Genomic DNA, 13,657 nt, shown 5'->3' with positions numbered 1-13,657 from the left:
ATATTTAATCTACATGTACTTTCGGAGATTATTTTCTAGCCTGAATAATAAAAGTTCATTAAGGACTACCTACTTAGCAAAATGGGATCTAATTCTGCTTCTTAAGTCTGCACTATATTATTTTTGGTCTGTGGACATACCTATGCTGCTTTTTTGTAGGAGTTTCATGCTCTGTCATTTCTGGCATGGTGACAGTGATAGGAACCTATAAAGGGATAGAAAGATACACCAGAATGTTAGTCATTCTAAAACCTTGGAGAAATTGATCAATAATAATTTGATTTGAACATAAAAATGCTAAAAAAACTGACATTAAAGCACTGTATTAGGTATTGTGAATGGAACGAGTATAATAGTACAAAATATTATGACTAGCAGATGTAAAACATAGTGAATATCAAATGTGAAGTATAACCAGAAAGTGCTTGAGAAGACTGGAGTAGAAAAATACCATTGTGGGCTTGGAAACCAAGAAAAGCCCAAAGGAGATGTGAATTTTAACAATATCTGGAAAGACAGGTCAAACATTCTTAAGCTGGAAAAGTACATTCTTTGTTCATGAAACTGAAATGTAATACAAAATTTGCACTAGGGGCTGGGGATATAGCTCAGTTGGTAGAGTGCTTGCTTTGCATACACAAGGCCCTGGGTTCTAATCCCCAGCACCACAAAATTAAAAATAAATAAATAAATTCCACTAGAACAGTAATCCCCCTCTCTGAATACAGAAAAGAACAAAAAACAAAAAACAGAAGTGACAAGTGAACAAATGTAATATTCCTTACATGGAAGCAAGGATTTATTCATTAGCTGAACTTTAAGCTGCTAGAAGTCTCATGTTATCATTTGAGAGTCATTAAAATCTAGGCATAAAAAGCTTATTGATATTTAAAATATCAGGATACTAATAAAGAACATGTTACCATAGGGAAATATGGACATATATATAGGGAAATCCTGGAAGTAGAAACATTATTAATTATAGTTATAAAAGGTCAGCAATGCTTTTTTTTCTCTTCTCTGATTGTCAAAAACTTCATAACAAAAATTTTAATGCTTTTAAATTATAGGAACTGAACACCTTCCAAAAGAGGTCCACCAAGTTGGGGTACATGTTCTGGTATACTGGAAGAAGTGCTAGTGTGGCTTGCCCGTTTTCCTCTGAAAGAGGAAAGAAGACAGCAAATATGCAGTATGAAGTCAGAAAACATAAGTTTAAAATCTGGTTCTGCTATTTCCTAGCTATCAGGTCTTAGGCAAGTTGTCTAACCACTTGAAATCTCAAATATTTTGTCTATGTTATTGGGTTATTTTGAAAATGGAATGAATGCAAAGAGAGCACAACACTATGGTACCTGACAGTAATAACAATTCGATAAATGTGAGCTATGATTATTAATGAGGTATTTCAGGGTAAGCTCCAGCCACAGAAAGGAGGGGAAGGGTCCTGGGAAATAAGTAAAAAGAATGCAGGCAAGAGGCTGTCAGAAAGTACTGACTGAAGCACACCACAGAGAAATGTGTGGTTGAGACCCATTTCCAGCAATTCACTCCTATTCGCCTACTCTACCTTCTCTCTACAATTAATGGGCCTAGAACACTCATATCAGGTAACTGAATAATAATAATAATAATAATAATAATAATAATAATAATAATAATAATTAATAAGCATGCAATCTCTGTTACCTCTTCCACCCAAGGTCTTGCAGAGTTTCTTTACTTTTGACTCCTGGCTTCCAATACCTCCCGTTTCTGATCCAAATCTATCATGTTTTGCCAGAAGATGGTCTATAGATTATGTTTTCTTCTTTCTACAAAAGAGAAAAACCAGTTGGTGTTTATGGTCTCTAGGTATTCAGTAGCAGCACATGGGACAAGGGCTGGCAACCAATGGCATGCAGATGTTTTTGTGACATGTGGGATATCCTGAATTCTCCCTACCACCTAGAAGTAAATGAATGCCTTTGCTCTCAAAAGTCCTTTTCTAGCCACGTGCAATGGGGCACACCTATAATACTGGTACCTTGAGAGGCTGAAGAAGGAGGATCACAAACTTGAGGCCAACCTCAGCAACTTAGTGAGACCCTAAGCAACTTAGCCAGACACTGTCTCTAAATTTAAAAAATAAATAAATAAAGAGGGCTAGAGATTTGCCGGGCATGGTGTCTCTTGCCTGTAATCCTGTAATCTTGCCTTAAATCTATTTTTAATTTTTGAGGCTGAGGCAGGAGAATCAGGAGTTCAAAGCCAGCTTCAGCAATAGCAAGAGGCTAAGCAACTAAGTGAGACCCTGTCTCTAAATAAAATACAAAATACGGCTGGGGTTGTGGCTCAGTGGTTGAGTGCCCTTGAATTCAATTCCTGGTACCCACCCATCCCCTGTCCTCCCAAAAAAGAGGGCTGGGATTTAGCTCAGTGGTAAAATGCTTCTGGGTTCAATCCCCAGTACCAAAAAAAAAAAAAAAGAAAGTCCTTTCTAATGGGTTACCCATACTCCACCCCACAAAGCTGATTGTCTAACAGTCAATATATGGCACCTGGGAGGAGATTCCCTCTACTCTTATGCAGGTGCACTGCCTGTAGTTTACCTAAAATCCTCCATGTATGTTCTTAATTCTAAAAAATTCTAAAATTATCTTCATTTCCTATTTTTACCTTCTCACCTGTAAAAGTGACAAAACTTACCCATGGACCTTCCTTCAAGGCAATGACACTAGAAAACAGCCCTCAGACCTATCCACTGTATGTACACACTCTCTCTTTCTCAATATATACACATATATACTATATATGTGTGTATACTACACACACACACACACACACACACACACACACACTGAGTGTGTGTTTATTTATGGCCTTTATCCCAGACTTGACAAATGAGAAGGTTTGGGAGGACCCAGAGGTTTTCATTTTCAACAAGTTCCTTGGGCAATTTTCCTTCTTCCTTTCTCCCCTGGCTGTCTCCCTTTCCATCTTTCTCTCCCTCCCAGTACAAAAAAGTCTGAGAAAATTAATTCTACTTTAGGGCAATGTTTCCCAAACATTCTGGATGATTAAGTATTACCTATAGGTAGAGTTGACCCTCTGTATCCCTGGATTTCACATCTATGGATTCATCCACCATGGATCAAAATTATTTGGGACAAAACCTTCATCAGTACTAAATATGTGCACACTTTTTTTATTATTCCCTAAACAATAAACAACTATTTACATAGCATTTACATGGCACCTGGAAGGAGTGATATTGAATATTGTAAGTAGTGTAGAGATGCTTTAAAGGAGGAGCAGCTAGGGGTGCGGCTCCTCAGTATAAGTTTGCCTAGCATGCACAAGGAATAACAGCCCCCAGCATATCTAAATAAACATATACACATATATCTGTTTAAGTATAAATATAGATTTATTATATGTAAATATATATTTATTTTATAGATAAATACATGAGTGCTAGTTATATGAAAATCCTACAGTATTTAATGAGTGACTTGAGCATTCTCAGCTTTTAGTATCCAAGAAGGATCCTGGAACCAATCCCCCTAGATATCCAAGGACAACTGTACTTGTTTTAAAATACGAATTCTCAGCTCCTTCCAGACTCAGTGAATCCAATCTCAAAGGGAGAAGTCTAAAATTTAATAAATGCCCTAGGTGATTCCTTACAGGGAAAATTTGGAAACACAGAAATACTTTTTTGTTTTGTTTTTTTAAACACCTTTATTAAGGTATAATGACATATAATAAATACATACAATAAATTGTACTTATTTAAGGTGTATAGATACCCAAGAAGCTATCACCACAATCAAGAAAATGAATTCCTCTATCACCTAACTAAAACTTCTTATCTATTCTCTCTGTTCTTCCCTCTATTCACAGAAAACTACTGCTCTGCTTTTCATTATTAGACTTATTTCTAGACTTTTTAACTTTTATTTTTAACTAATACATAGAAATTGTACATATTTAGGGAGTAACGTGATGTTTCAATACATTTATACATTGTATATGTTCAAATCAGGGTAAATCTATCAAACTTTTATCCTTGAAGCCAGGGGTGCTTAACTACTGAGCCATATCCCAGATCTCTTTATTTTTGAGACAGGGTCTCACTAATTTGCTTAGGGCCTCATTAAGTTGCTGAGGCTGGCCTTGAACTTGCCATCCTCCTGCCTCAGCCTGCTGCATTGCTGAGATTACAGGTATGTCCCATCATATCCAGCTTATCATTTCTTTATGATGAAGGCATTGAAAATCCTCTTTAGCTTTAAAAAAAAATAAATAGCAAATTATCATTCTCAGCTGTCACCCTACTATGCAACAGAACACCAGAATTTCTTCCTTCTAACTAACTGCATCTTAATACCCATTAATCTATTTTTCCCCATCCTACCCTTCTCTCTACTCTTTCTAACTGCTGGTAACAATTCTACTCTTGACTTCTATCAGATACATTTTTTTTTAGATTCCACCCATGAGTGAGATCATGTGGTACTTGTTTTTCTATGCCTGGCTTATTTTAATTATTTTAATAATCTCCATTTCCATCCTTGTTGCTGCAAATTCCATTGTGTATATGTACCACATTTTCTTTATCCTTTTGTCAGCTGATGAACACTTGGGTTGTCTCCATTTCTTGACTATTCTGAATAGTGCTACAAAAACATGGATGTACAGATATCTGATAGATAGACTGATTTCATTTCTTTTAAATATATACCCAGTAATGGGATTGCCAGATCATACAGTAGTTCCATATTTAATTTTCTGAGGAACCACCATACTGTTTTCTATAATGGCTATACTAATTTACATTCTACCAACACCTGGTAAAGGTTCTCTTTTCTCCAGAACTTCGAAGCAGGAATCTTTAACTGATGAAATTTTAAGCATCTGACTAATAATTTAGTTCCAGTCTTTCTCCTGCTGCACTTTTGAAAGGCTACAAGTAAAACTCACACATAAAGTGCACAACTCTTAAGTACTAAATTCAGTGAGCTTTGACAAATACACACACCTGTGTGACCCATCCCTCATGAAGATACATAACATTATCATGGGAGAATTCTTTCATGACCTTTCCTAGGCAATTCCTTCCCCTATTCTAGAAGAAACCACTGTCCTAATTATTTTCACCATAGAATTGTATGTAAATATATTAACTGAGAATTCTTTTGAGTCAAGTTTTCACTCAGTATAATGTTTTCAAAATTCACCCAGTAGTCTGTTCTTTCATATTGACAAGTGTAAACCTATAAATGGGTGTGAACTTATAACAGTGTGTTTATTCATTTTTTTCTGTTGATACATGGGATGTTTGCAAGTTTTGGCTATTATGGATAAAGCTGTCATAAACATTCTTAAGTCTCTTTATGGATATTGTCTTTCATTTCTCTTGGGTAAATACACAGGAGTGGAAATGCTCATCATATACCCTGCATTTTCACTCCCTGGTATTCACCCAAGACAAATGAAAGGCAATATCCACAGATATCCCACTTTCTCCAGAGTGATAATATCATTTTACACTCTAACCCGCAATGTAGGAGACTTATGGTTGCTTCATGTTTTCACCAAAATTTGGTGTTGTCAGTCTATTAATTTAGCCAATCTGGTAGAAATATAGTACCATCTCAGTTTAGTTTGCACTTCCTGGATGATTAATGATATTGAACACTTTAATGTGCATATTAAGGCTATTTGTACATCTTTTGTTGTTCATATCTTTGCCAATTTTTAAATTGTGTTTTATACCTTTTTATTACAGATTTATTGAAAGTCTTTACATATTATATTCTTTATACATTTTGGACATCTGTCCTTTGACTGAGATATATTTTGAAAATATTATCTCCCATTATATAGTCTGCCTACTTATTCTCTTATAGTTTCTCTTGTGAGCAAAATTTCTTGATGAAAAGTAATGTCAGTTTTTTCTTTTATGATTATTCTTTTTTGCATCCTGTTCAAAGAAAAACATTTACCCAAGATTTTCATCTGTGATTGCTTCTATGTATATATTTTTAATTGTTATGTTTAGGTCAATGATCCATATTACATATGGCTTGAGATAGGGTCAAAATTCATTTTTTCTCACATATATATTTAGTTGTTCTAATGCCTACATATTACATGATTCCATTCATACCAAAAGTCTAGAATGGAGAAAGAGACATAATCAATTATGTCATAATCTAATCTAAAATTAGATTATGGTAATGGTTGCATAACTCTGTAAATATACTAAAAACTACTGAATTACGCTTTAAATGGGTAAACTTTATGTGAATTATATCTAATCAAGCTGTTAAAAAAGGAGCTCTTTAATGAAAGTCTATAGATAATCTGAAATTCTCTATTCATTTGCTCTTTCCTTCCTCATCAGTTTATATGCATCTGATTTCTTTCAGCACATAATTTCAAACTTTTATTTAGTTACCAACCATATCCAATCTCTCCATTTAAGGAAAATGAGAGGCAATCAGAGTAAGTGATGCTGGCAAGTACTTAGGAGAAAACCAAATCTATCAGTTCAGTGGCAAACCATGTTTTCTTCCACCAACAAGCACATTACAATAGTGAAAAGGGTTCATTTAAATTGTGTTATTTAGATACAAAAAATAAAAATCTAAGGGGCTGTGGATATGGTTCAGTGGTAGAACACTTGCCTCACATATGCAAGGCCCTGGGTTCAAACCTTTGCATTGTAAAAATATATAAATTAAATTAACAAAAATCTAATTCTTACCTTAAATTGTCAAGTTATAATTAAAATGTTTTGATTTGAAAATATTTTGTCAAAAAAGAAAAATGATTAAAAAATTTAAAATAATTTAAAAAGGAAATATTTTGCGATTTATTGCTTAAATATTTATCTATGATTTCAGAATACTTTCAATCTCTATAATTTCATTTTACTATTGTTTAATGCATTCTTAAATATTTTATAATTATTTTAAAAATTTATGGAATGGTTACACAGATACAGTTTTTAAATGTGTTCTATTGCTTTATCTGAGAACTCCAGCAACCTACAGTCTTTTCCAGTCAAAATAACTTCCCCTACTGGATTAGTATATGATCCACTGAAAAGCTTAAATCCCTGGTCTGCATCTACTGTCCTTTTACACTCTATAACAAAAGAACTCTGCTTATTTTGATCACCTTGCTCCAATGGTTTTACTTTATAATAAAAGTAACATATAGCTACAAAACAAAGCAATATAGAAAACTACTTCATTACATCTTTCACTCTGCATTTTTAGGAATTCCTTTCTGGATCTTTTTCTGTACATCTGATTTTTCTCAAATGTTGGGCCATAAGCAACTTTATATTCTGAATTTTACTTAATATGAACATTTCTCCATTTCATTAAATAATGAAAATCATGATTATGCATTTACAATACCATAAATGCTATATTTATTTTGCTATATGAGCTATTATCTGTAACCATCTTCTCTAGCATCTTAGGTTAAAAATTCTCTTCTTGGAATGCACTTCATTATTTCATGTTCTGACACTAGAAAGAAATTTCATGTGAAGCTCAGCCAACCTATATCTCAAGAAAAAGACATGAGTCAAAGGAATAATTTATTGGATACAGTTTTAAATGTTTATTTTCAAACTACGAAAGTAATCAGTTTGCAAAACAAATTATTTTCAAAGAATACAGCAGAGTAAATTTAAATGGAAAATTTTCTTTGCTCTACAGTCCCACTCATAAGGGATAACCACTGTAAACAGCTTGGCTCCTCACCACCCCATACTAGGGATCAAACCTAGGGTCTAGCACACACTGGGCAAGCACTCTATCTCTGAGCCACATCTCCAGCTCCTTTTTAACTTTTTATTTTGAGGCAGGGTCTTGATATTGACCAGGCTGAACTTGAACTTGCAATCTTCCTGCCTCAGCCTCAGGCATGTGCCAATGCTCCAGGCTCAGTTTGACATTTTTTAAACCTTTTCCTTGTTCTGCCCCACATAAACTACAAATACTTCTGGCATAGAAATTATATTGTAACTAAATTTGGAGAGAACTTCACATTTTATGGCTTCTTTAAAATTCAATTGCAAAACTAATCCTTGCTCTTTGTAAAAACTTTAAGCAGCATAACTGTAAATGAAATACCAATATTTTCTACTTTTAACAATTTGGTGGTATCAGTTCCACACATTTTCCTACATATGTCCAAGCAATTACTTATGTACATATAAGTGTCACACTGAGAACAAGACCCATAAAATTCAAATAGTATATTTTCCACTGCCTATTCAAATCTCTTCTATATGGTGATCCGACTTCTTGCATAAAATTCAGGGCAGATCCCGTGACTTTACTGGCCATAATTATATAACAAAAATTTTTAATCACAGAAAAATTCACTGAGAATATCTCAATAAAATTCTCCTGATGTGGACAATGCCTCTCCTGACCCAGTATCTTCTTTCTCCCTCAGCCTCTGACTTTTGCCTGTAGCCTTATAGCTCCAGTTCCTCCTACAGAAGCAGTCTTGCCCTAGTCAGGAAGACCTGCAGCAGGGTGCATACATCTGCCCACAACTGTTCCACATAAACACACAGATCTTTAATGCAATAATTCCAAGAAATTTACCCTAAGGATGTATTCCTATGTGTACAAAATGACATTTATTTAAGGATATTCTCTGCAACATTGTCTGAAATACCAAAAGATAAGGATATACCTAAACTCTCATCAAAAGAGACTGATTAAACTTCAGTACTATATTGAACTACCTGTAATTGCCTATATACAATCATTTTTGCCTTTTGAAACCTCAGTTTCAGATGATTCAAACTAATATCTCCATCCATACAATACAGTGATACTACCACTGGTATGTATGTATGTATGTATGTATGTATCCAGAGAACTAGATTATGCTCCCCTAAATTCATATATTGAAATCCTAACTAAACCCCAGTGCCTCAGTATGTGACTATATTTAGAGATAAAGAATTTTTAAGAGGTAATTAACTTAAAATGAGGTTGTTATGGTGGACCCTAATCCAATGAGATAAGTGTCTTTATAAAAGGCTATTAGGACACAGACAACACAAATACAAGGATGACCATGGGAGCACACAGCAAGAAGCCAAGTCTGCCAGCCAAGCATAAGAAACCAAACTTACCAACACCTTAATCTTGGGCTCCTAGCCTCTAGAACTATAAGAAAATGAATATCTGTTGTGTAAGGTACACAGTCTTTGGTATTTTGCTATGGCAGTCCTAGAAAACTAATATTATTATATATTTTTTTTAAATTTTAAGTTATGAACTATTGTATATAATATCTATCCCTTTGCCCGTGAGGAAGGAAGACTTGCTGTTAAATTGTTGATATATTTAAAATACTGAAAATGGGCTGGGGTATAGCTCAGTAGCAGAGTATGTATATCATGTGCAAGATCCTGGGTTCAATCCCCAACACCAAATAAATAAAAAAGTAAATAAAATACTGAAAAATAAAAGAATATTACCCCTAATGCTTCTTTTTTTGATGAAAATTATTAAATATCCAATACTACCTCTTCAATTCTAATCTCTCCCACTGGAAATCAATTTGGCATCAACTTTAAAAATAAAGAATATTTCAAATGACAAATAGCATGATTTCAGTTTTATAAAAAATTTCTGTGCATGTGATAATATGTTTATATAGATAACCATGCTGGAAAAATATCTGTAATAAATACCTTTTAAATTTTTATCAATCCAAAGGCAACAAAAGTAGCATAGTATTATTTAATTTGAATCCCCTTTATGACTAGTAAAGCTGAATACCTTTCAGATGTTATAAATATTTACCTATCTTCTTTGATTTTCTCTTTTATTATTACCTCAACTTTTTCTTCCTTGTAATTTCATTTTTTTTTCTCTAGTACTGGGATCAAACTTTGGATCTCACATACACTAAGCAAACATTTTACCATTTATTCAACCTCCCCAGTACTTTAACTCCAATTTTTATATCTTCTTCAACCCGAGTTAGACTAAAGAGCTCTCCAAATAGTTATATTTCCTTTTTGGTTACTCTTCTATTTACTTACTTATTTTATTAACTGTTTTCTTGTATTATGTTTGGCAATAAATAATATCTACTTTTTTGAATTTGATATTTTCTTTGTAGCTCTTACATATTTTTATTTATTGTTCCATGAGTGTATATTATTAGTTCCTTAGGTACAAAATACTTTAGAAATTGTTTCTTATCTTGAATTAAACTTTGTCTAATAACAATATTACCATGCATTTTCTTTCATTTGCTAGGAGTATGTACACATATTTTAACCCTCTGGCATTGCTTTATTTTAAATTGTCTGAAACAACATAAATCTAGAGATTTGTTTCTATAAACGCATTTTTAAAGCAAGAATTTATTTCAGTCATATTTATTGTAATTTTTGTTATATTTGGTCACATACTTTTCCCTCTCTTCCCCTTATCTATTTTTAGTTTACTTGCCTAATAATATTTTCCTCAATTTTTTTCCTTTTATTTCAATCTTACTCATGAGTGTCCCTTAACAATTTTAAGAAACATACTGCAGTGGACATTTATATTTTCCTCTCTTCATTTCATGAAAACCCCAAACTGTCACTGATGTAACCTCTCCAAAAGATGGCACTTGTGCTTTCAGTGCCAGGTTGTAGCAGGTCTTGGCAAGTGACTTTCTTCCAGCCACACGGTTTGGTATCAGGTTGGGTGAATTAGAACAAAGGTAGGACTTTCTTTGATGGTGTGGAAAATTATGCTTTTTCTTTCTGATTAAAAGAGAAAGCATGTAATTCCAACTTGTAGACATCTTGTAAAAAAGGGAAGCCAGTGTAAGGATAAAATAGACCCTCAAAGAAGAGCAAAACAGAGAGACAGAGAAATGGAGTCACATACTTATAATCTCAAATATCCTAACAGTAACCCCTTGGAATCCACAGGAGATTGATTCCAGGACCCTCCATGAATACCAAAATCAGAGAATGCTCTGGTATATTATATGAAATGGTGTAGTATTTTCATATAATCTAAAAACATCCTTTTGGATATTTTTAAATCACCTCTAAATTACCTATAATACAGGATCCAATGTAAATGCTATGTAAATAGTTGTTCTTTATCATTTAGAGAATAATGAAAAACATGTCCATTAGAGATACAATTTGTTTCTCTATTTTTTATTTTTAATTATGATTATTTTTTTTGTGTGTATGTGTGTACTCGCGTGCATGTGTGGGGCCTCACATGTGCTAGGCAAGAGCTCTCCCACTGAGTTACATTCCCATTCCTTTCTGAATATTTTCAAAGTTAGTCAAATCTCTATATATAGAACCTACAGATACAGAGAACCAAATGTATTAAAATTTAAACCTTTTTTCCCCTATTAAACCTGTATTTATTGTCTCCTCTCTTTCCACTACTAAAGTTTCAACATACTCTATCACCCACCAACTGTCTTCCATTCACCTCACAGGGACTTATTAAAATTGTCTGGAATATAGTACTAGAATGTTAATTCCCCTCCTGGATCTGTACACCATGCCTCAACAATGCATCATTTTCTTCTTTTCCTTTTGCACCATATTTTGTAAGAATTCCTTGACTTGATTTTCTAGTTCATTAATTTAGTCATCTGTTAACAACCATGCTGCCATTTAGCCTACTACTTTAAGTTTTTCTCAAAAATCAGATTGAATTTCCCCAAACTTTCTTTTTCTCATTTCTCTTTCACAGCACACATTGTTATTTTGTGGAAATTATATTCTCTCAAATCTTTGAAGATATTTTTGAACAAAAAAATTATTTTTTTGTCTAAAACATTCAATTTATTTTCTCAAAGTCTGGCTCCTCTGTTTGGTCAGTGTGATGTCTCTTTCATTCTGTTGATTTTCCTTAAATATATTGTGATTCTGAATTCAATGAATCAGATTGGTGGCTAATATTGGTTTTCCCAGCACAGTGGGTCCCAACTCTAGCTGCACTATGACAATCACTTTTAAATAAATAAATAAATAAATACCTAGGTAATTTTTTGTTTTTATTTGCAGTGCTGGGGATTGAATCCAGGTGTACTCTACCACTGAGTTACATTTATATTCCCTGCCTTTTTAAATTTTTATTTTGTGACAGAGCCTCACTAAGTTGTTCAGGCTGGCCTCCAACTTGTGATCCTTCTGCCTTACCCTCCCAAGTTGCTAGGATTAGGATGTATACCAATGTGCCAAACTCCCTAGGTTATTTTTATGTGCACCTACCACTACACAACTGCTTCACTTTTGTGTGAAAATCATTCCTCCCTGCCATGAAGGTGCATACTGAGTGTAAGAGTTCTGGCTATCATATAAGAATAGAGGTGTGCAGCCATGAGATGCCTCTGAAGGAAAGAAATTCACATTCACAATAGCAACCAGTTCTCTCTGGTACCCTGGTGTTCTCTTTGGCCCTGAAGCCCATGTTGGAGATAACCCAACCTATATAAGCATGTTCTAGCAGTCCCTGATACAGCTGTTCTCAAATATGGCAATTAATGTTACCTGGTAGCTTTTGGCCACCTTCAAACCATTGTGAATTTTGAAGTCTTTGAGCTCTGGGGCTTACCAGAATTGTACTGGGAAAATCTTTCCTCTTTAAGCCTGAATTAGGTTGACTATTTCTCCACACAGCACAGTTTTGCAATCAATCTGAATTTACATTCTGTGTTTTTCACAAATTCCTCAAAGTTTCTGATCTGAACATGATACTCTTCCCAGTTTTTCAAAATTATGGTGTATCCTTATTTTCTTACTTTTTGTGGCCTAACTAGAATTTTTCATTATATAAGTTCTTTTAGAAGAGGACAACTTTGTCTTAGAATCTCAAGGGCCTAATACAATGTGTGCACAGTTGTATTACTCAACTGTTTGGTGAATAAACAATGCACCTCTATAACTAATATAGCTAAATTCCTAAATATAAAGTATTATTATGATCATTAATAAGCTTCCTTTGTAGTATAACTGACTCTAGTATTACTATGATAGTAAGCTTTCTGTCGCCGTGACAAAATGCCAGAAGAAAATCAACTTACAGGAGGAAAGATTTTATTTTAGTTCATAGTTTCAGAGGATTTGATCCATGTTCATGTGGCTCCATTGTTTCTGGGCCTGTGGTGAGGCAGAATATCATGGTGGGAGTGGGAAGTGGGTGGTGCAGCAAAGCTGCTTACTCCATGGTAGATAAAAGAAAAAGAGAGGAAGGGACCATGGCCAAAGGAAGGACACACCCCAAGGACCTACTTCCTCCAAGTAGCTCCCCTCCCAAGTTTCCACCACCTCCCAAATTATGAGTCCATAAATGGATTAATTCATGGACAAGACTGGAGCTCTTATTACCCAAATCTTCCAAAGGCCTCACCCACGAACACAGCTGCACTGAGGACCAAGACTTCAACATAAGAGCCTTTACGGTATAGCAATACCAGACTTCAAACTATACTACAGAGCAATAGTAACAAAAACAGCATGGTACTGGTACCAAAACAGGCGGGTGGACCAATGGTACAGAATAGAGGACACAGAAACCAATCCACAAAACTACAACTATCTTATATTTGATAAAGGGGCTAAAAGCATGCAATGGAGGAAGGATAGCATCTT

The 13,657-nt window shown here is 34.3% G+C and overlaps 1 protein-coding gene across 1 annotated transcript in view; it reads right to left on the bottom strand.

Annotated features, from left to right (window-relative positions):
- Positions 1-13,657, bottom strand: part of Usf3 (upstream transcription factor family member 3) — a 46,342-nt gene that overhangs the window by 23,641 nt on the left and 9,044 nt on the right. The window contains exons 2-3 of the mRNA XM_015478505.2: positions 1,690-1,814; positions 141-205 (exon numbers count right to left, since the gene is read on the bottom strand). Of these exons, the coding sequence (XP_015333991.1) occupies positions 141-187 (47 nt within the window). The 5' untranslated portion in view covers positions 188-205; positions 1,690-1,814. The remainder of the gene's footprint in view (positions 1-140; positions 206-1,689; positions 1,815-13,657) is intronic.

This window comes from Marmota marmota, unplaced genomic scaffold (assembly GCF_001458135.2).
Source record: "Marmota marmota marmota unplaced genomic scaffold, marMar, whole genome shotgun sequence".
Lineage (NCBI taxonomy): Eukaryota > Metazoa > Chordata > Mammalia > Rodentia > Sciuridae > Marmota > Marmota marmota.
This window is presented reverse-complemented; position numbering and strand designations above follow the sequence as displayed.